The sequence below is a fragment of the Balaenoptera ricei genome, chromosome 13, assembly GCF_028023285.1.
Source record: "Balaenoptera ricei isolate mBalRic1 chromosome 13, mBalRic1.hap2, whole genome shotgun sequence".
NCBI lineage: Eukaryota > Metazoa > Chordata > Mammalia > Artiodactyla > Balaenopteridae > Balaenoptera > Balaenoptera ricei.
The window spans coordinates 92,812,548-92,836,988 of record NC_082651.1 but is presented as its reverse complement, the minus strand read 5'-3'; the positions used below and the strand labels follow the sequence as shown (position 1 = coordinate 92,836,988).

The following is a 24,441-nucleotide window of genomic DNA, read 5'->3' as shown; positions in this document are numbered from 1 at the left end:
TTTTTTTTTTAATAAAATTTCAGTAGTTCTCAAGAACTATAGTTTGGATAAATCAAATTTTTTGGTTCCGAAGCCCAATGTTTAACACTGGCGATGACATGAACTGTTGAATAGACTCAAGGGAGTTGCTTATCTGAGTATCTATTTAATCCTGACTGTGCTTGTTCACGGTTCACATGCTATAACCTTGGGCATATATCTCTTCTTATCAATACAAGGAGGGACTTTTCCATTTGGAAACTTATGGAACAACTAGAAATAATTAAAAGCACCCTTTATGTTTGTATATGAGATTGGTCCATGTTCTATTTTGTATAGAATATCTTTAATGGTTTTGTAATCATGATTGTATATTTCTTATAGAAGGAACCATGTGATGTTAGTTGGATAACCTAAAAGCAAATTCCGTAAAATGGGAGATCTTTGTTCATTTAAAAATAATAATAATAATAATGTATTAAGTGAGAGGAGCTAGACTCATATCACAGAACAGTAACATACATGTTTCAAAGCGCTAATTTAAGCAGAAATGCATATGACAAATTAGTACATATGTGAGAATAAACAGAAATGTAGTTCCAGTTTAAAATTTTTATTTCACTTTTCTAGATTAATTAACAGTGAATAGAGCAGTGTTTTTTGTACTTTTGCCACATTCTTTGGATTATCTTTGATTCTGGTCCACATTATCTATTGTATTGTCCTATTCTGGTGCATTCCAGAGGACTACTACTATGGGTATTACATACTAATTGCTGAGATTCCTCTGACTCTGATTGTTTAGGGTTCAGTAATTAGCATATGGAGGTATTCTACCTCTGGTGTGTTTCTACTGTCCTGGATCTCTTTGATTCACTTCTGAATTTCTGGTGCAGTTAAGTCTTGATATAAATCTTTTCAAATACACTCTAATGACTGTAAAAGTTCTCTGCTGTTGGAGGTTAGAATTTAACATTCCCAGAAAAAACTATCTTCCGAGGGGCTCCATTTATGACCCTTCTTTGTCTTTCAAAAACCCTTTGGTCTCTGCTTACTTCCTTACTTGTCATCACCTGAGCTGTGGAAGGCTACAAGGGAGAAGAGGGCTAGAGTTGCCAGTTTTAGCAAACGAGAACACCTGGGAGGGGCAGAGACGTTTTGGTGGCACCTCTGAGCTATCCGTTAGATACCCAACTGGAGATGTTGAATAAAAATTAGATATCTGGACTTTTTTTTTTTTTTTTAAGATTTCCAAAACAACAAAACATTTATCTTGAGATTTGAGAATAATGGGAAAATTAAGTAATGGGAATTGGACCCTCATGGGGGTCTTCTGGGAAATCGGAAGCACCACCCTCTTCTGCAGGTCTATGCTTCTCCAGTTTAGCAATCAATTCTTTCGCTGGATTGAAGACGCCGTTGGTCTGCTGGTCACAGACATAGCAGCGCCGGGTGGTGTAGAAATGCTGCAGCGCACAGCTCTCGCAGACATAATGCCTGCCCTTGGTGACAACTGGGTTTTGGAAGGTCTGGCGACAGATGAAACACTTGAATGGTATTTCCTCCTCATCGCTTCCCACTTCATAGTTTTCGTCCTCATAGACACCATAGCGACCCTCATCAAACTCACGTTCGATCTGCCACCCATGCTTGTAATCTGAACGGTCCTGGAGGAATTTGCAGCTGTCTCTGAAGCCGCAAAAGCCAGTCTGTTTGTAGTCCATTGAATTCAGATATTAGATATCTGAATCTGGACATTGGGGAAAGTTTCTGGTCAAATTGGGAGCCATTGGAAGATTAAAGCGTGAAACTAGATTAGGGGACCAAGCGACGGAGTTGAGATAAGGGAACCAAACATTAGCGCTGGCCAACAACATAGAAGGTTTAGAATATGTGTAACTAAGTTAGTTCATTATGTGTTATACACCTGTAAACGTCTGTATATTCACATTGGCCTAAAACCTTATTTTCAATTTTTCCCCCTTGGGAAAATAGAGGATCAACTTAATTTGGATTTGCCTTCAATACTGAGACGTGTTGTAACACTTACCTTATCAACATGGTTTCTGTAGGGGGTGGGGCACTGCAGAGAGCCCTGAGCAACCTGAACCTGTGTGATAACGGGCTGGAACGCCGCAGGTTTCTACTGTGTACCGGGTCCTTATTCATATTCTATAGGAAAGGGAAGGCTGGCTTTACTAACGGGAACTTTAAGTAATTTTTCTGTTTTTGAAGCACCAAAACCATCTTTCTTATATTATTCATTCAGGAGCTTTTTCTCCTTCTGAAGGGAAATGTCTTGGCAAATGTGAATGTGCTTCCATTTTCTTTCTTGTTAATTCTTTTCACATGATAAATTGCAGGGAACTGTTCTGAAGTCCCTTGAAATTGAAAAGTCAGCCTACATGAATGCTTAGGAGCAAAGGTTTTAAACGTAATAAGTCCATAGACATTCAGCTGAGAGAATTTTCAGAAACAGTTGCAGTAGACTGCTACCTTTTATGGGTACATGTAGATTCATTTGCATACTTTTCAATACTTCTTGTTTGGTGGTCAATCTGGGTTATCTAAAATGATTGCAAAGCCTCCAAGGATTATTTAAAATATTTGATATTTTTGGAAGTTAAGGTCATTCACTAGGTAACCTTTTCTTTAATATTCAGTAAGTGAAAACAAAGACATATTTTTGAATTTCTCCTCATTTCCAGTGATACAAAAATGAACTATATCTGTTTCTAACCTGGCCTCCATGCCCCTGTGTGCCCCAGGTCATAATGGAGGTCCTCAAGTCATTATTTTTTTCATTTAAAAATGAGTATATGTTCATAAAACATTTAAAAGCACCTTCAGGGACTTCCCTGGTGGTGCAGTGGTTAAGACTCCATGCTCCCAATGCAGGGGTCCCGGGTTCAATCCCTGGTCAGAGAACTAGATCCTGCATACCTCAACTAAAGATCCCTCATGCCGCAACAAAGATCCCACGTTGCCACAACTAAGACCCGGCACCACCAAATAAATAAATAAATATCAAAAAAAAAAAAAAAAAGCACTTTCAAATTATTTAAGCATTTTGGACCTTTCATTAATTCATAATAAATTTTCATGGGATAATTTAAAATATCAAAATAATTTTGACATCAGAAATCCAAGTATTGAATTTACATGTTTGTATGCGCATACTACAAATAAAATCCAAAATCAAATAAACTTACACTACTGAATGTATGTATGTTGTGGAAAAGAATATTCACACAACCTCAAATAAATGCCCCCCCCCCCAAATTATTAATTATGATGAGAAAAAGCTTCTTTTACAATGAAGAGATCTGGTAGATACTAAATTAACTGAGGGATAAAACTACATATTACTAATAATGGGCAAAATGCCATTGTGTTCCTTCTGATGAAATACTTTGGGAAGCATCCTTGCTGAAAATGCTTAAAATCTAAACAATGGAACATCAGACAAGTCTACATGTGGGCACAACACACATGGCTTGTCTCTTTAAAAAATGTCAATGATGTGAAAGAAAAAAAAAGAGAGGAGTATTCTAGATTAAAAGAAACTAAAGAAATACCAAAGGGTCATTTATAATATTAGACTCTAGATAGAAACATTTGAATATAAATTGCCTATTGAATATCATTGTATCAATGTAAGACATCTGGTTGTGATTACAGTATTTTGGTTACGTAAGGAAATACCTTTGTTCCTTGGAGATATATTTAGGGGAGAAATGTAATAATATGTACAACTTACTTTCACAAATTTATAAATGAATACAAACCCCCATGCAGGTAGAGAGGGATAGATGAAGAATATGTGGGAAAATGTTAACAATTCGTGAATCTAACAATATTGGTGAAGGGTACATGAGTATTCATTGTTCTATTCTTTCAAATTTATTGTAAGTTTTAGATCATTCAAAAAAAGTTGGGAAAATAAACTATATACACGTGAAAGGAAAATAAATAGAATTGAAAAATATACCTCTCAATATAAATGAATCCAATTTAAGGAAATCATTTTTAATAGATATAGTAATTATTGTTGTGATGTTTCTAATAAGAGCTTATTTTAACATAGTGCTTACACTTTACCAAACACCCTTTTGGGGATCATTTAATGCTCAGAAACTCCAGTGGTGTCATGCTGAATGATCATTGCTATTATTATCACTTTTTACAGATGGAGAAACTTGATTCTGAAAATTTAAATTCCTTGTCCAAGATTTTACAGATTAAAAAACCGGGAAACTGTAACTCAAACCCAGGCCACTCAAGTCTAAGTATTTTCTGTGTTTTACTCACTAGATTCTTGTGTGTATACATTTATGAGTTTGTGTGTTTTTTTCAATAATTAAAAACCTTTGAAAATTACATGATTCACTGTTAATTTTAGTGGGTACGCTGTGGGGCTAACGAAACACATAATGTAAACTCAGTTTCTGTATGAGGGAGAAATATCCAGGGTTTCCCATTACTCTGCTGCAAATGAATGGAATTGGGATCACAGGGCCAAATCACAAAGTATTTTTGCTTCAAGAAAATGTCATCTTTGCAATTTGTGTATGCCCTTTTAATAGCGGCTTACATCTGCTCTTTTTATTTACACATTATGCCCTGGTGACAGTTATAACTTTAATTCAAATACCTAAATTGTTATAGTTCTTGAGAATTTCACATTTTTTTAAATTTGAAAAACATTACTCCAAATTCAATAAGAAAACCTTATTTAAGTGTTGTAAATTTGCAAAGAAATGTCTATTTCCTCCATACACTCTGCAAGTCGAATAGATCCCAGGAACAAGTTCCTGTAATTGTTTTTTATGACAATGTGTTTTGTAGTTTCTTTAATGATTAGATGATACACACATTTATCGTGTGAAAAAGTTGCCATTAGCTGGAATTTGTTTGTTTAGCAATTTTATCTGTCATTTTCCATTACTTCAGCAGATTCATATTGAGGACAAAAGCTCAGCCTCTCTGCACGGATGCCAAATCAAATCTCAGAGGCAGAGTTCTGGGTGAAGTAGAAAAGAATAGCTTTATTGCTTTGCCAGGCAAAGAGGGATACAGCAGGCTCCTGCCCTCAAAAACTATGCGTCCCAACCTGGGAGGATTCCATGAGCGGTTTTATAGCAATAGTTCAAGTGTGGGGTTGCTGATAAGAATCAGGTGTGAGCAGGGTTTGCAATCCTTTAATCTCGTCTAATGGTCGGTCTCGTAATCTTGATGAGCTTCTCTGGTCCCTTTAATCTTGTCTCAGGTAGTTTCTTGACTGCTCCTCCCTGGATTAGCCCTTTGGAACTCAAGGAAGGTCAAGGGAGGCTGGAGTCTTGCCTACAAGAAATGGGGGACAAAAAGGCTTTTATGCCCAGGAACCCCACAGGGTCCTTCTCGGTTTCAATATTAACAAAGGCATACAAGTTACTGGACAAGTCAGTGTCTTGTGGAACTAAGCAAAGTGGGCCTTGAGATATGGTTTTTCCCTTTGTAATTGTATCACTGTATTTCTTGACTCCAGATTATACGGTTTATGAGCAAGTCTTTAATTATATATGTCAGTCTCAGGCTTCATGTGCAAGAGTTGCAGTCATAAAGTGATTGACATAGATGCTCTGTTGCCTATGGGTTACTGTTCGATGGTTTCAGGGAAGGTTGGCCCTCTCCTCCACTACTGCTACCTTGTAGGTGAAAGTGCCATTATATGGCTTGATTTTTTTACCGCCGTGCTTTATCCATTCCTCTTTTCATCCCTTCATAAAGAGTTTATTGAATAGTTAAAAATAGAAAATAAAATTTGGAAAAAGAAACCTAAGGAGGGAGGACAGTTCTAATAAATATTAAAATATGTTAATAGCTCTGATAATTAAAATAATAGGATACTGATATAAAAAAAATCAATAGAACCAGAGGTATGGCTAACTCTGAAACAGACTGTAGTTTAATAATTCAGCATAAAGTAAACAAATTTGATCAATAAGTAAATAAAAATATTCAATAAATGCTAATCATAGAGTGACTGGTCTTTGGGAAAATAAATAAATGTAGACTCACATAACAACATATGCCAAAACAAATTTATATGGTTTTAAGGGTTAAACATAAAAAGAAAAAACAAACAAATAATAAACAACTGAGAAAAAAAAGCAAGCACATGGAAGTTTATATGCAGAGAATTTTTTTGGGTTAAAAGCTGGGAGAAGAAAATAAAAAAAGACAATAAAGTTTACTAGGTAAACATTAAAGACTTTTAGATGCTAAGAAAAAAAGCACAGAGCAAATAATTGTTGGTTAAATGTTCCCAGACAATAGGAGAAACAAAGAGTTAATGTTATAAAGACCATAAATCTATTAAGAACAATAGATGTCAGAGGGCAAAGCTCTGATAAAGTCATTTTGATCTTAAACAATCCTTAAAAGAAATTGGAATAAAGAATGGAAAACTGGGAATTTTCTTTAGCTGATTATCCGATGTAGCCTCTTCAGAGCTGGTAATTCTGAAGAGCTAGACATTTGCAAACAAGCTTTTGATATTTTTTGTGTTCCAAATAACTAATTTTGAACACCTTGGCTATTTACTAAATCCCTCTTAAAGGAACCAACTCCATTAATAGTAAAATGTAGATTACCTATGAATGTTGTAATGTAAGGAAAAGCCAGAAAAAAAGAGTCTGGTGAGCATTGTGTGAAGCCTCTTAAACCAAATTATATCAGGAATCAGGAATAACTGCTCTTTTTTTTTTTTTTTAACATCTTTAATGGAGTATAATTGCTTTACAAGAGTGTGTCAGTTTCTGCTTTATAACATAGTGAATCAGCTATACATGTACATATATCCCCATATCTCCTCCCTCTTGCATCTCCCTCCCACCCTCCCTCTCCCACCCCTCTAGGTGGTCACAAACCACTGAGCTGATCTCCCTGTGCTATGTGGCTGCTTCCCACTAGCTATCTATTTTACATTTGGTAGTATATATTAGTCCATGCCACTCTCTCACTTCATCCCAGCGTTCCCTTCCCCCCACCCCGTGTCCTCAAATCCATTCTCTACATCTGTGTCTTTATTCTTGTCCTGCCCTGAGGTTCTTCATAACCATTTTGGTTTTTTTTTAGTTTCCATATATATGTGTTAGCATATGGTATTTGTTTTTCTCTTTCTGACTTACTTCACTCTGTATGACAGACTCTAGTTCCATCCACCTCACTACAAATAACTCAATTTTGTTTCTTTTTATGGCTGAGTAATATTCCATTGTATATATGTGCCGCATCTTCTTTATCCATTCTTCTGTCGATGGACACTTAGGTTGCTTCCATGCCCTGGCTATTGTAAATAGTGCTGCAATGAACATTGTGGTACATGACTCTTTTTGAATTATGGTTTTCTCAGGGTATATGCCCAGTAGTGGGATTGCTGGGTCTTCTGGTAGTTCTGGTTTTAGTTTTATAAGGAACCACCATACTGTTTTCCATTGTGGCTATATCAATTTACATTCCCACCAACAGTGTAGGGGGGTTCCCTTTTCTCCACACCCTCTCCAGCATTTATTGTTTGTAGATTTTTTGATGATGGCCATTCTGACCCATGTGAGATGATATCACATTGTACTTTTGATTTGCATTTCTCTAATGATTAATGATGTTGAGCATTCTTTCATGTGTTTGTTGGCAATCTGTATATCTTCTTTGGAGAAATGTCTATTTAGGTCTTTGGCCCATTTTTGGATTGGGTTGTTTGTTTTTTTGATATTGAGCTGCATGAGCTGCCTGTAAATTTTGGAGATTAATCCTTTGTCAGTTGCTTCATTTGCAAATATTTTCTCCCATTCTGAGGGTTGTCTTTTCGTCTTCTTTATGGTTTCCTTTGCTGTGCAAAAGCTTTTAAGTTTCATTAGGTCCCATTTGTTTATTTGTGTTTTTATTTCCATTTCTCTAGGAGGTGGGTCAAAAAGGATCTTGCTGTGGTTTATGTCTTAGAGTGTTCTGCCTATATTTTCCTCTAAGAGTTTGATAGTGCCTGACCTTACATTTAGGTCTTTAATCCATTTTGAGTTTATTTTTGTGTATGGTGTTAGGGAGTGTTCTAATTTTATTCTTTTACATGTAGCTGTCCAGTTTTCCCAGCACCACCTTATTGAAGACGCTGTCTTTTCTCCATTGTATATTCTTGCCTCCTTTATCAAAGATAAGGTGACCATAGGTGCGTGGGTTTATCTCCGGGCTTTCTATCTTGTTCCATTGATCTATATTTCTGTTTTTGTGCCAGTACCATACTGTCTTGATTACTGTAGTTTTGTAGTATAGTCTGAAGTCAGGGAGCCTGATTCCTCCAGCTCCGTTTTTCTTTCTCAAGATTGCTTTTGCTATTCGGGGTCTTTTGTGTTTCCATACAAATTGTGAAATGTTTTGTTCTAGTTCTGTGGAAAATGCCAGTGGTAGTTTGATAGGGATTGCATTGAATCTGTAGATGGCTTTGGGTAGTATAGTCATTTTCACAGTGTTGATTCTTCCAATCCAAGAACATGGTATATGTTTCCATCTGTTTGTATCATCTTTAGTTTCTTTAATCAGTGTCTTATAATTTTCTGCATGCAGGTCTTTTGTCTCCTTAGGTAGGTTTATTCTGAGATATTTTATTCTTTTTGTTGCAATGGTAAATGGGAGTGTTTTCTTAATTTCACTTTCAGATTTTTCATCATTAGTGTATAGGAATGCAAGAGATTTCTGTGCATTAATTTTGTATCCTGCTACTTTACCAAATTCATTGATTAGCTCTAGTAGTTTTCTGATAGCATCTTTAGGATTCTCTATTTATAGTATCATGTCATCTGCAAACAGTGACAGCTTTACTTCTTCTTTTCCAATTTGGATTCCTTTTATTTCTTTTTCTGCTCTCATTTAGCCACTTGGGAAGTGGCTTAAACTTCCAAAACTATGTTGAATAATAATGGTGAGAGTGGACAACCTTGTCTTGTTCCTGATCTTAGAGGAAATGGTTTCAGTTTTTCACCATTGAGGACAATGTTGGCTGTGGGTTTGTCATAAATGGCCTTTATTATGTTGAGGTAAGTTCCCTCTATGCCTACTTTCTGGAGGGTTTTTTTCATAAATGGGTGTTGAATTTTGTCAAAAGCTTTTTCTGCATCTATTGAGATGGTCATATGGTTTTTCTCCTTCAATTTGTTAATATGGTGTATCACATTGATTGATTTGCATGTATTGAACAATCTTTGCATTTCTGGGATAAACCCCACTTGATCATGCTGTATGATCCTTTTAATGTGCTGTTGGATTCTGTTTGTTAGTGTTTTGTTGAGGGGTTTTGCATCTATGTTCATCAGTGATATTGGTCTGTAGTTTTCTTTTTTTGTGATGTCTTTGTCTGATTTTGGTATCAGGGTGATGGTGGCCTAGTAGGATGAGTTTGGGAGTGTTCCTCCCTCTGCTATATTATGGAAGAGTTTGAGAAGGATAGCTGTTAGCTCTTCTCTAAATGCTTGATAGAATTTGCCTGTGAAGCCATCTGGTCCTGGGCTTTTGTTTGTTGGAAGATTTTTAATCACAGTCTCAATTTTAGTGCTTGTGATTGGTCTGTTCCTAGTTTCTATTTCTTCCTGGTTCAGTCTCAGAAGGTTGTGCATTTCTGAGAATTTTTCCGTTTCTTCCAGGTTGTCCATTGTATTGGCATATAGTTGTGTGTAGTAATCTCTCATGATCCTTTGTATTTCTGCAGTGTCAGTCATTACTTCTCCTTTTTCATTTCTAATTCTGTTGATTTGAGTCTTCTCCCGTTTTTTCTTGATGTGTCTGGCTAATGGTTTATCAATTTTGTTTATCTTCTCAAACAACCAGCTTTTAGTTTTATTGATCTGTGCTATCGTTTCCTTCATTTCTTTTTGATTTATTTTTGATCTGATCTTTATGATTTCTTTATGATCTTTATGATTTCTTTCCTTCTATAGTTTCTTTCCTTCTATAGTTTTCAACTATAGTCTCTTCAAATATTTTCTCAGTCCTTTTCTTTTACTCTTCTTCTTCTGGGACCCCAATAATTCGATGGTTGGTGTGTTTAATGTTGTCCCAGAGGTCTCTGAGACTGTCCTCAGTTCTTTTCACTCTTTTTTCTTTATTCAGCTCTGCAGTAGTTATTTCCACTATTTTATCTTCCAGGTCACTTATCCATCTTTTTGACTCAGTTATTCTGCTATTGATCCCTTCTAGAGAATTTTTAATTTCATTTACTGTGTTGTTCATGATTGTTTGTTTGCTCTTTAGTTCTTCTAGGTCCTTGTTAAACGTTTCTTGTATTTTCTCCATTCTGTTTCCAAGATTTTGGATCATCTTTACTATCATTACTCTGAATTCTTTTTCAGGTAGACTGCATATGTCCTCTTCATTTGTTTGGTCTGGTGGGTTTTTACCTTGCTCCTTCCTCTGCTGTGTGTTTCTTTGTCTTCTCATTTTGCTTAACTTACTGTGTTTGAGGTCTCCTTTTCGCAGGCTGCAGGTTCGTAGTTCCCGTTGTTTTTTGTGTCTGCCCCCAGTGGCTAAGGTTGGTTCAGTGGGTTGTGTAGGCTTCCTGGTGGAGGGGACTAGTGCCTGTGTTCTGGTGGATGAGTCTGGATCTTTTCTTTCTGGTGGGCATGTCCAGGTCTGGTGGTGTGTTTGGGGATGTCTGTGACCTTATTATGATTTTAGGCAGGCTCTCTGCTAATAGGTGGGGTTGTGTTCCTGTCTTGCTAGTTTGGCATAGGGTGTCCAGCACTGTAGCTTGCTGATCATTGAGTGGAGTTGGGTCTTGGCATTGAGATGGAGATTTCTGGGAGATTTTTGCCGTTTGATATTACATGGAGCTGGGAGGTCTCTGGTGGACCAAGTCCTGAACTTGGCTCTCCCACCTCAGAGGCACAGCCCTGACGCCTGGCTGGAGCACCAAGAGCCTGTCATCCACACGGCTCAGAATAAAAGGGAGAAAAAAAGAATGAAAGAAAAAGATAAAATTAAATTAAATTAAATTAAAAAGTTATTAAAATATAAAACAAAAAATAATTATTAAAAAAACTTTTTCAAGTAATTAAAAAAATAGAAGAGAACAATCAAACCAAAAAACAAATCCACCAATGACGACAAGTACTGAAAACTATACTAAAAAAAAAACAAAACAAAACAGACAGACAGAACCCTAGGACAAATGGTAAAAGCAAAGCTATGAAGACAAAATCACACACAGAAGCGTATAGATACGCACTCACAAAAAGGGAAAAAGGGAAAAAAATATACATATCATTGCTGCCAAAGTCCACCTCCTCCATTTGGGATGATCCTTTGTCTGTTCAGGTATTCCACAGATGCAGGTACATCAAGTTGATTGTGGAGTTTTAATCCGCTGCTCCAGAGGCTGCTGGGAGAGATTTTTCTTTCTCTTCTTTGTTCGCACATCTCCCGGGGTTCAGCTTTGGATTTGGACCCGCCTCTGCGTGTAGGTCACCTGAGGGCATCTGTTCTTCGCTCACACAGGACGGGGTTAAAGGAGCAGCTGCTTCGGGGGCTCTGGCTCACTCAGGCCACGGGAGGGAGGGGTACGGAGGAGGCGGGGCGAGCCTACGGTGTCAGAGGCATCGTGACGTTGCAGCAGCCCGAGGCGCACCGTGCGTTCTCCCAGGGAAGTTGTCCCTGGATCACGGGACCCTGGCCGTGGCGGGCTGCGCCGGCTCCCGGGAGGGGCGGTGTGGAGAGTGACCTGTGCTCGCACACAGGCTTCTTGGTGGTGGCAGCAGCAGCCTTAGCGTCTCATGCCCGTCTCTGGGGTCCGCGCTGATCGCCGCGGCTCGCGCCCGTCTCTGGAGCTCGTTTAGGCGGCGCTCTGAATCCCCTCTCCTTGCGCACCGCGAAACAAAGAGGCAAGAAGAAGTCTCTTGCCTCTTCGGCAGCTGCAGACTTTTTCCCGGACTCCCTCCCGGCCAGCTGTGGTGCGCTAACCCCTTCAGGCTGTGTTCATGCTGCCAACCCCAGTCCTCTCCCTGCGATCCGACCGAAGCCTGAGCCTCAGCTCCCAGCCCCCGCCCGCCCCGGCGGGTGAGCAGACAAGCCTCTCGGGCTGGTGAGTGTTGCTCGGTGCCAAGCCTCTGTGCGGGAACCTCTCCGCTGTGCCCTCCCCACCCCTGTGGCTGCGCTCTCCTCTGTGGCTCCGAAGCTTCCCCCCTCCGCCACCCGCGGTCTCCGCCCGCGAAGGGGCTCCTAGTGTATGGAAACCTTTCCTCCTTCACAGCTCCCTCCCACTGGTGCAGGTCACAGCCCTATTCTTTGTCTCTGTTTTTTCTTTTTTCTTTTGCCCTACCCAGGTACGTGGGAAGTTTCTTGCCTTTTGGGAGGTCTGAGGTCTTCTGCCAGCGTTCAGTAGGTGTTCTGTAGGAGTTGTTCCACATGTAGATGTATTTCTGATGTATTTGTGGGGAGGAAGGTGATCTCCACGTCTCACTCTTCCACCATCTTGAAGCTCTACCCAAAGGGTTTTGATCTAAACTTATTTCCCTCTCTCAACAAATTCTTCGGATTTCCTTTCAATTCCTTTCTTTGGCAACTCTCTCATCCAAGATCTAAATTATTCACTCTGACAACTTCGGAATCGAATGGCCTTCTTGTCTCAGTGGGTCGTTCTACCAACCTAAGGTTCTCAGAAAATCTCCCTAAAATTATTAGAAACAAAATTCTGGGTTACATACACCATTGGCTTGGCTGAGTAAAGCATTTATTTTACCTTTGTGGATCTGAGAAGAGCAATTTCTTTCATTAGAATCTATGGCTTGAACTTATTAAGCAGATATGCTCTGATTCTCTTTCTGTAGAAATTAACTTTTCAGCTTACCTAGAAGTGGTTAATGAAACTCAAGCTATAATGAATGGTGAAGGGTAGTCATTAACTTACTCTGAAGCATCACAAGACCCCAAATCAATTTTTATTTCTACTTTGGAGATAGAAGTTCCATATTTTCCTTTCCATCTTTTTGGCAGTGAATAATGGGAAAAGGAATCTTGTGACATCTTAGGCTTGGATGATGGCATTTATTCCTTCACTGGTAGGAAAGAAATTGATGCTTGTGGTGCATTGGTCAGAGGTGGAAATCCCTTTGAGTTTACTTCATGAAACCATTTTCCCAAAGACTGGGCAAAAGAATATCTATAGTTCACAGAAAATAAACAGAGTTTGGAGTGACTAGAATTTAGTGTCTCTCTGATGATATATCTTGGTGTCTATCTCCCTTTAACCCAGACAAGTCAACAGCCCCATCAAGGCTATAAAGGGGAGAGATTGGGATTTAATTCTTTACTGGGTTCAACGTGCTATGAGCAGAAGGGCAAAGGAATTAAGTCTATCTATTAGACCCAAGCATTGGTGATAGGCTGTTATTGGTTCTTGCAAGGTATAATTTTATCTGCACAAAAATTATAAAAGCTATATTATCATTCATCTACTAAAATTATAAAGTGATCGATGGTGGTAAGGAAAAAAGTCTATAAACAATGATAGTAACTAATATAATTTGATACAGTAAACATCATATTTTTGTGATTATATATATAATGTTTAGATAATACATTAACATAATGATACTTATATTAGTCAAGCACTTTGCAGTCTGTAAACATTTTCAGATATATCCTGTTATTTGGTCCTCACAAAAATACATGACAAAAGCAGTAGTGCAGTGAATATCACCACCATTCTACAGATGAGAAAATTGAGAAAAAGGGATCAGTCGATCCTTCAACATTCCTTGAACAACTAGGGTACCTGAGCAGAGCTTGAGCTGTGTTTTCCTGGTTTTAAGATCAACCCAACAACCTCCTCTTATAGAAGCAGCTGCCACAGGAACGAAAACAAGTCATGACAGATTCTCAGCCTCCGCAGTGCTGGCCTGGCTTGTTCCTCTCATCACTAACCACTTCTCTAAGCTGCAGGCAGTGTCATGGATGGAAAAAAGTCACGATGCCAAATAAGATTTCTGATGTCTGTAAGTTTCATAAAGCAAAGGGAAACCTGGGCTGGTAGCACATAGCTGATGATGAAATGGGACACTTACTGAGATGGATGTCTTTTTAAATACAACGGTTGCACTCTGTGTGTGTGTATCTATTCTTATATGTGGGTGTATATAGCAGTGTAAAAAATATGATCCTGAGGATGGCAAACTCCCAAGTCTCATTAAATACAAGTTCCTGAAATATACTGATGTGCCATGGAACACAAAATATTCATGTATCTCTGATGGAAAGTATCATTCTTTAGAGTGTGTTGGATAAATATGCTGCTATAAATCCAGGGCTCCCCACATAAGAGTTTTCCAGTGGGTTAGTAGATAGGAGGAAAATCTGGCTCATTGTGATTTTATTTGCTTTTGGAAATGCAAAAAAAATCTCCACTGCTCAAAGCTCTTGGGTATACAAAAAAAAAAAAAAAAAAAAAAGAATTACAGCATTAGCAATCCATGCAGCAAACTCACAGTTAGATTAATAAAATATAAATACTTGCAGTGGCCAAAGAATAGCACATTTGATTAGGAAGGTGGGAGATGGGTTGTTAAGGACTTGGGGGGGGATAAAGGTGCCAATGTGGGCTCACGTTGTATGGATTAGGAGACTGTAGCTATATTTTCCCCCAGTGGCACTGCCAGCTGCAATCCTTAATGAGTTATTACATCCTGGGCTGAGCAGGCAACATGGCACATTAGGAAACATGTTAAAGAAAAATTCGTGGCTTGCATCGTTTACATTCTGAAGAGGCTAGAAATGAACCCAAGAGACTTTTCTTGAGAGGAGGTTAAAATAGAGAGACCTCCTGGGAAAAGCCAAAGTGATTTTTATCAATGATCTAAAAGCTAAGAGTCGGCTTGCCAATATGGAGGGAGCAGTTACGAGTCCTTCCCTCCCTCAGAAAGGTTCTTGTGGCAATGGATGCAATGGATAAGTGCATATTGCTAAGAGGAAGAATTCTGTGTACAAAAACAAGTTGTATGTCAGCTGACTATTCATTAATTTTTTTATCAATATTTTTAGTGAAGTATAGTTGATTTACAATGTGTTAATTTCTGCTGTACAGCAAAACGATTCAGTTATACATATATATACATATACATATACATTTTTTTATATATTCTTTTCTATTACGGTTTATCATAGGATATTGAATATAGTTCTCTGTACTATAGAGTAGGACCTTGTTGTTTATCCATTTTATACATAAAAGCTTACATCTGCTAACCCCAACCTCTTACTCCATCCCTCCCCCAATCCCTCCCTCTTGGAAACCACCAGTCTGTTCTCTATGTCTCTGATTCTGTTTCTGTTTCATAGATAGGTTCATTTGTGTCATATTTTAGATTCCAAATATAAGTAATATCATATGGTATTTGTCTTTCTCTTTCTGACTTACTTCACTTAGTATGATAATCTCTAGTTGCATCTATGTTGCTACAAATGGCATAATTTCATTATTTTTTTATGGCTGAGTAGTATTACATTGTATATATATATACCACATCTTCTTTATCCATTCATCTGTCAAGGGACATTTAGGTTGTTTCCATGTCTTGGCTATTGTGAATAGTTCTGCTATGAACATAGGGGTGCATGTATCTTTTTAATTATTGTTTTGTCTGGATAGATGCCCAGGAGTGGGATTGCTGGATCATATGATAATTCTATTTTTAGTTTTCTGAGGCACCTCCATACTGTTTTCTACAGTGGCTGCACCAATTTACATTCCCACCAGACTGTTCATTAATTTTAGTATTTTTAGCATTGATGGCAGAAGGTGCTCCTGGCAGGTGTGCGTTAATAAAAATACTGTGAAAAGTTAAGAAACAGAGTCTGGCCTTTGAAGAAACAGTGTCTCAACCTCCTGGACAAATGTTGAACCTCTGACTTTGCAGGAAGATAAAGAAAAAAAGTAGCATTTTTGGAACACCTACTAAGTGGGAAGTAGTGTGATTGTTCCTTTTTTAGATCTTATCCATTTCACCCTCTCAAGACTCGTGAAAGATGAATATTTTAAAGTCTGTTTTAAAGCAAGAATTTTAAGAAGAGATCATTGAAGTGATCCAGATCTCTGTGACTAAAAATCGCTATTCTCCTTCTACCTCACCATCATTCTAGCGCTTATATACCTCCTACAAAATGTTTTTCTTGTTTTTCTTTTTTCCTCTGCTAGATACATCTTCGACTTCTACAGTCATATGTTTGGCTTATAGTGAAGTCAAATCTTTGAGTCTTAGGACACACTCCAGGAAGAGAGCCAGGAAGTAGCTTATGTTTACACATGTCCTGAGCATCACTACAGCTTCCTGGAGGTCCATTTACACTCTCCAATTGCTGCTCTCTTCCTCCTCCCCCTCTTCCTCCTCCTTTTATCTCTCAATGGTACCAGCTCCATTTATTTGTGGAAGTAGGCAATGATGCGTAATTTAAAGCTATGCAACAGGAAAATGTGACTTTCTCTTCCTGTGCAGAAGCAACTCTAATGACTTTTTGGTGTGAGATGCACCAAGATTTCAAAGTTCTTCTCAGGGTACATTATATCATACATTGATAGAATACCTATAGGTGCCACGGATGGTGTTAGAGGCTGGATACCTTCATGCTTGCGGTATGAGAGGAACAGCCGCAAATTCTCAGACGAAGATGATAGACTTTCTAGTTTTCAGGAGTTCATAAAACACACATACACACACACACACTAAAAAGTAAGAAAAAACTACCTTAGCATAAAAAATGAGCAAAGTGGCAACACGGCAATGCAAAGAGGTCAATGTTGATATAAGAGAGATGGGAAGCTTACTGGTAAAGAAGCAGTTTGAACTGAGTTTTAATGTATGCAAAAGTAATCTGAGCTGGCCTTACTATGTGTCAATTTGGTAAATCAAAATTCTTTCTCCTGCTTCTCTGTAGGAAAACTTTTAAACTGTAATAGGATGAGTGTTGTCATATTCTTCGTCATAGTTTATTTTACTTTCCTGATTTTCTTTCTTAAGACAATTTTTTCCTACTTTTTTACCTCTAAAGAAAAAAGCTTTTAAACAACAAGGTGATTTTTGAGGTTTTGTCTTGCAAGCTGGAAATGGAAACTAAGCTGGGTCTGTGTCTAATCAGAGCAAAAGAGAGATGCCCTGAGGCTCACATGGTTTCTGAATCTCAGTGAAATGTTTTGGTGCTACAGGTTTGGAAGATACCAGTGGTTTGGGGGCAGGATGTTCCAGAACACAGGCTGGATGATACCATAAAGTATCTGAGTTCTTCTCAGGCAAGCTTCAAGGGCATGACACAGCCCTAGGGATGCTATGGGAATCTAGCCGAGCCCAAATTATTCTTTAACATACTCCTTTCTACAAGCTGTAATTTCCTTTATTGTGCCTCTATTCAAGATCATGACTAAAATATCTTGCAACTTCTTCCTATAACATTTATTAGCTCAATAAGCACTTATTTAGTAACTATTGTAAATTAAGTCTGAGTAGATTCGTGCACTTCCCCAGTAGCTTTTTACTGTTGTTATCACACATCAAAATACCCTTCTCCACTCCCCTAACCACTTCCATTTTGTAAGCTACTTGAATTCTCGGTGCTTCAATTTCCTCATTTTAATTGTACTGACAAGTACAGAACCTACTTAATACAATTTTTGTTAAGTGTAACTCTTAATATATGTAAAGTCCTTAGAAGAGTGCCTGATCTATGCTTTGAAAGCAAATAGCTACCTGGGGCATTGCCTCTACCAGTCTGGCCCCAGTGCTCAAATGTACTGTCTTCATCTGAGCTTGAATGCCCAGGACAAATTTGCTGTGGGAAAGGGCTGACAACCCAACTGGTCCACAGGCTGCTCCCTAATTAATCAGTTTGGGAAGTACCCAAGGAGCCAGCTTATCCCTCTGTGTCTTGGCTTCAGGTTTCCTGCAGCTGCAGAAGCTTCCTCCTTACATGCCCTGGGCTGAGTTTTCCTCTAGGTTTCTGTTTTGTTTTGTTTTAACAATATATACTTGAAGCTATCTACTTTATCAATATATATTCCAGGATATGTTTTTACTTCTCTTTCTCTGAAAGAGAAAGAGAAGTTTTCCAGCCCTGTTTTTCTTTTTTTTTTTGTTTTTACCTTTTCATTTCAGAATGATTTCACTCTTACAACAGAGTTGAAAGAATATACAAAGAACCCTCATCCCACTTAGATTTTTCCAGATTCACTTACAATTTTGTCTCTCTCTTTTTGTCACTTTTTTCTGAACCATTGGTATACAGGTTGCATGCATCTATATAGCCTTCCTCATTTTATTACCTCAGAAAATTACTTCTCAGTATTTTCTAAGAACAAGGATATTCATTTACATAGATAGGATAAAGTTATACATTCAGAAAATTTAACGTAGATACAAGTTTTTAGTTAATCTGCAGTCCACATTCCAATTATTTTTCCACTGATGTCTTTTATATCATTCCTCCCACTCCAAATCATATAGTGTATTTAGTATTCATATTTTTTGGTCTTCTTTAATCTGGAACAGTTTCTCAGCTTTTCTTTGTCTTTTATGTCTTTCACATTTTTGAAGAATCACGGCAGTTATCATGTAGGCTGTTTCACAATTTGAGTTGTCTGATGTTTCTTGATTGGATTGGATATTCCAGCTTATTTGGCAAAACAGCTACATAAGTGATGTTGTGTCCTTCTTAGAGCATCACATCAGGAGGCATGTGATGACATTTTGCCTCTTAATGGCGAGAAGTGTTATCCATTTTCTTCAGTGTGGAGTTAATATTTTTTCTTTTGTCAAATAATTTTCAGAAATCTATATTGAGACTATATGTAAACATGAAAAGCATCAATAGGTTTAGCATCCATTGATGATTCATTACTGATTCATTTTTACTATATGGCTAAAAAACAATAATTTTCTAATTTCCTCATTCTTGTGTATTTGTTGGCATTCTGACTATAAAAAAGAATTTTTTCTTGTAATCTGTTATCAATCATCTATCATGTTTTTATTTATTTCTTTGATTTTTATTTTAATCAATGGGCTATATTTCATTGCTGCTTTATTTATTTTCATGCTAAAATTTTCCCAGAATCAGCTGGTGTGAGATGCTCCAAGATGACTTCTATGTCTTCTTAATACATCCTCATCCTTTGTTATTCTTTCTTGGAGCACTCTTTTACTTTCTAGTGAAACAAGATGTTCCAGGTTCATCCTGTATTTTCTGTTTCCCAAACCTGGAGACAGCCATTTCTTCAAGGACCCCTCATTCCTCTTAGTGGCACAAGCATTTAGAAACCAAGCTCTGAGCACTAGTTGCTCTCTGTACTCCTGGAATGTTGTTGATCTAGTTCTGCTCAGTGGACAGACCTGGGAGAACTCCCTCCAATTCTAATTCAACCCCAAAGGGTTCTTCCATACTTTGTCTCATTTCGTATTTGTATCTTCCTTCTTTCATAGAGAAAACCTTGATTCTCAGCAACATCAATACATTCCTTCCTCAGTCATCCAACACACTGAAAATAATTTCAGAATCGCTTTCCTCATACCAAAGCAAAACTGCTAACAAGAGTTCAGGATTTGTTTGTTTGCTGTTCCTGTTCTTTTACCTTTGACTGAGTATGTATAATCAAAGTACCGAATTCCAAAGATTTTGGCTTACTGCCCCCTGACCCCAGAGTGTGGTTATATGATTCACTTATAACTGAGTCTATTTGAGTCTGTTTGCATCTGGTTTTAGGATTTATTTCCTCATTCTTATCGATTTAATTTTTTTGAGTAACTTAAACATTAATATGGCTCCAAAAGTAAATATGTATATATATATGGTATACTCAGAGAAGTACTTCTGCTTTTTTTTTAATTTAAAAAATTTTTTTTTAAATTTTTGGGTGTGTTGGGTCTTTGCTGCTGCGCGCGGGCTTCCTCTAGTTACAGCAAGCGGGGGCTACTCTTCGTTGTGGTGCGCAGGCTTCTTATCACGGTCGTTTCTCTTTTTGCAGAGCACAGGCTCTAGGCCTGTGGGCTTCAGTAGTTGTGGCATGTGGGCTCAGTAGTTGTGGCTCATGGGCTCAGTAGTTGTGGCTCACGGGCTTAGTTGCTCCGCGGCATGTGAGATCTTCCCAGGACCAGGGCTTGAACCCGTGTCCCCTGCATTGGCAGGTGGATTCTTAATCATTGCACCACCAGGGAAGTCTAGCTTATTTCTTTAACCTATTTCCCCCAGTTCTGTGCTCCTTTTAAATGACCAGTTTTATTAGTTTCTTGTTTATCTTCTCTCTCTCTTTGTGCATGTGTGTGTTGTGTCTAGTAAAAACTAAACAGATATAGGTGTTGTGACTGAAGCATCTAAGAAGGCCCCCAATGAATCAGTCAACCCTTATGTAATCCCCCGTCTTGAGTGGAAACTTTGACTTGCTTCTGGTCAATACATCATAGCATATGTGGGGGGATAGTCACTCCCTTGATTTCATTACATTACATAAAACCAGAGAGAGGAAGAGAGATTCTCCTACCGACTTTGAGGAAACTACTTGCCATATTGTGAGAAGAATTTTGAGAGCACCACATGGCAGGGAAATGTGGCCTTTAGGTACTGGGAGTGGCCACGATGACAGCCAGCAGGAAAACAAAGATATCAGTCTTAGAACCATAAGGAACTGCATTCTGATGGCAACGACGTGAGCTTGGAAACCCTAAAGGAATAAAGCTCCAAGCTCAGAAAGGAATGAAGCCCTGATGACACTAGATTTAAGCCTCTTAAGACCATGAACAGAGGACCCAGCTGAGCTGTACCCAGATTCCTGACCCACACAACTTGTGAGATAAAGAGCAAAATGCATGTTGTTTCAAGGTGCTAAGTTTGTGGTAATTTGTTCATAGTATAGAAAACTAATACATATAGGATTCCTTATTTCACATTCTCTCTTACAGAAAAGATAGTATTTCTGCACATCTTGGAAATCTCCTTACCAGTTAATTCTTGGGGATTTTTCTCAATCTTAAGTTCACAGCTATTTAACATTCCATTATTTTTTTAACCTTATTTCAATGTTTGGGCAGTTGGGTAGTTTCTACTGTTCTACAATTACAAATAATGAGAGTTTAACTTTTTAGAAATGTGAGAGTGTGTTCACATGGGTGGACTAAATGGATAAATAGGCCAATTTGTCTTTACTCATATGGCTGTAATGTTTGGTCTCAAATCTATCACAAATAGTTTATTTTATAATTTATTATTATTTTTTTCTTTGTGAAGGGTGTCTTCTCTGTTCTTACTTTTTAAAATAAATTTATTTTATTATTTTATTTTTGGCTATGCTGGGTCTTCATTGCTGCATGCGTGCTTTCTCTAGTTGTGGCTCGCAGGGTGCTACTCTTCATTGTGGTAAGCGGGCTTCTCATTGCGGTGGCTTCTCTTGTGGAGCATGGGCTCTAGGTGTACAGGCTTCAGTAGTTGTGGCACGTGAGCTCAGTAATTGTGGCTCACGGGTTCTAGAGCGCAGGCTCAATAGTTGTGGCTCACGGGCTCTAGAGTGCAGGCTCAGTAGTTGTGGCGCATGGGCTTAGTTGCTCCACAGCACGTGGGATCTTCCTGGACCAGAGCTCAAACCCCTGTCGCCTGCATTGGTAGGAGGATTCTTAACCACTGTGCCACCAAGGAAGCCCCTTACGTTTTTTCTTTGAAATTTAGTCAGATTTTTGTTTTTGTTGTAGTGGTACCTCTATATTCATGACTTTCATAAATGCCCTTGATGTCATTTTTCTCCCTTAACCTTTTATTATGTAGTTTGTTAGCTTTAAATGGTATTCTTTGGTTCCACTTATTACTTATAATCAGTGATTTTATTTTGCTCTCCCCTTTTTCTCATCCTTTTCCCATTTAAAGTCACTTCCTTTTCTGCATTTTCAGTACATGTGACATTTTTAAACTATTCATGCTTACATGGATCTTCCTAGATCTATAATTAAATATATTATATCATTATTACTTAGTATTGGCGAAGGTGTGTCATATGCCATTTTATTTATTCTTCCTTCTTAAAGGCCCAAGGAGTTACACAAGAGCTGGAACACAGCATTGAGGGGTAGCGGGTGCTGGGAGAGGGAGTGAGGAAGAGGCCAGAACAACCTGTCCTTCTTTATGCCCATGCTTTGTCAAACTAGTGTTATCACCTGTGAGGGAATCAACTCTTTAATTAACTAAATGTAACATATTCCAAGGGGAGGTCTCAGGGTAACTGGTGTAGATTACAGGGTAGATCATACCTCCCTTCCTCTTGACATGTCCCAGAGAACTTCTTGCTTATGTCTTTAAGGAGGTAATTCTCCCACATGAATTTGTTCTCATCTTTGTATCCTCACATCATTCTTGGATTTCTTTCCCTGTACAGTCATCCAGTTTAGTACTTGCTGCTGTTGTTGTGAACAGTTTTCACGCTGGGATTGCCAAGTCTGAAATGGCTTTCCTTCTCCAGTTGTATAAAGGAGTTATAAGGTAGTTCTCAGTGCAGCCCAAACATGTACAAGTGTTCAGAGCTCCAAGAGACTCCTGAAATAACCTTTGTGGATTTGTGCATTTCTTTATATGGCATATCTTACTCTTGCAGACTGTTTATAGATATGAAGAGAGAGTGAGAGAGAGAGAGGGAAAGAGAGAGAACATCTCTTTCTATGTAGTCCCGTGCAGTGTATTAACTCGCTTTCAATGTTTATGAAATTCCCAAATCTTTAAACAAACCTTGCCTCTCACTATAGAACTTGAAAGTTTTAGATGGTTACCTCCCTGGCCTTTTTTCTAGCTTTACTTGCAACCCTGATGTATGACCCAGACTGTGCCAGATTTGACTGACCCAGAATTTGAATCACCAGCTATAGATGCAAAGAACTAGAAATGAGAAAGAACTTGTTTCATTAAGAATGGTAGCAGGGCTTCCCTGGTGGCGCAGTGGTTGAGAATCTGCCTGCCAATGCAGGGGACACGGGTTCGAGCCCTGGTCTGGGAAGATCCCACATGCCGCGGAGCGACTAGACCCGTGAGCCACAACTACTGAGCCTGCGCGTCTGGAGCCTGTGCTCTGCAACAAGAGAGGCCGCGATAGTGAGAGGCCCGCGCACCGCGATGAAGAGTGGCCCCCGCTCGCCACAACTAGAGAAAGCCCTCGCACAGAAACGAAGACCCAACACAGCCCAAAATAAATAAATAAATAAAAAAATTTAAAAAAAATAAAAAATAAAAAAAAAAAAAAAAAAAAAAAGAAATGAGTGCAAATCTCCTTTAAAAAAAAAAAAAAAAAAAAAAAAAAAAAGAATGGTAGCAGTTGCCATGCCTCAGATTTCTAGGGATGGGAAGGGCTGTAGTTCTAGAGGGACCTGCCCACAGTCCGGTGGGCAGAATTGCCAACTCAAGCTAGGTCACAGTGGCCCAGCAGGGGAGACAGCAGTATTTTCAGTGGACCAGTTCTGTGACACGATTTTGGGTGTTACCTCTGATTATTTACCTCAAAATATGGCTTTTGTCCTGCCCAGAGAGCGTCTCAAGCACATTCTTCCAATCACCTGAAAAATAGCTCTGACATTTTTATGATGAACTGGTTTGATGTTAAAACGTCCAAGTTCTCTCTTACTAACCTGAAAATGTTGTTAAGAAATGAATACATTTTCCCATTCACTCATCTTAAACATTCACCAGAATGATGAGTACACATGAATTTTCTGGTGTTTGTGATTGATGGGCCCTTCTTTGGATGTGCTGTTGGTCTGGACAGTGTTTTATCTCTGACTGAAAGCCTCTCAAAGCCAAGGACTATGCTTTTTACCTCTTTTCAATAGTGGTATTGAGAACCACAAGTCTTCATCAGCTATTTGATGATGTCCTTAGAGTACTTTAAAATATTTTAGCATTTCAAAGTCTATGAAACAAGCATTGGTAACAAATTATATGGAATTGGAAATCTAATGAACCAACTTTGGGTAGGCAAGACAATTTTTCAGAAATATATCCATTTATTCAACATTATATTCAACTGAAATTTACTGAGTACCTACCGGTACCAGGCACAGTGCTATGTGCTGAGATACAGTGGTGAGCAAATAAAGCTTGTCTCTAATCTCATGTCTAGTGAGAGACATATGTTGATCCCAAATTATGCCAAGACCAGTAAAATGGGAACTGCACTAAGTACTGTGAAAACATAGAAAAATAAAATACCAGAGAATGTTGAAGACATGTTTTGTGCCCCAGTTAGCCTTATATTCCCAAGGACAATCAATTGACTTGCAAATATTCCTTCCTTGAAGGTCAGTTCAATTAATTTTTTCCACCTCCTTTCAAGACCTACTGTCAGAATTTATAATAGGGAGGATCACCTGGTTAAAGGGATCAGGGACAAGTTTCCTGAGGAGTAACTTTTAACCGAGAGCTGAAGAACGAATCAGC

At 38.4% G+C, this 24,441-nt stretch overlaps 1 protein-coding gene across 1 annotated transcript; it reads right to left on the bottom strand.

Annotated features, from left to right (window-relative positions):
* Positions 1–1,219: 1,219 nt before the first annotated feature.
* On the bottom strand, positions 1,220–1,703 carry LOC132376779 (E3 ubiquitin-protein ligase RNF113A-like). The gene has a single exon (XM_059942624.1). The coding sequence runs from the start codon at positions 1,701–1,703 to the stop codon at positions 1,278–1,280; it is 426 nt and encodes a 141-aa protein (XP_059798607.1). The 3' UTR covers positions 1,220–1,277.
* Between the last annotated feature and the right edge of the window lie 22,738 nt (positions 1,704–24,441).

Excerpts from the sequence above, each read along its gene's own strand:
- LOC132376779 (XM_059942624.1), bottom strand. The coding sequence starts at position 1,703 with ATGGACTACAAACAGACTGGCTTTTGCGGCTTCAGAGACAGCTGCAAA.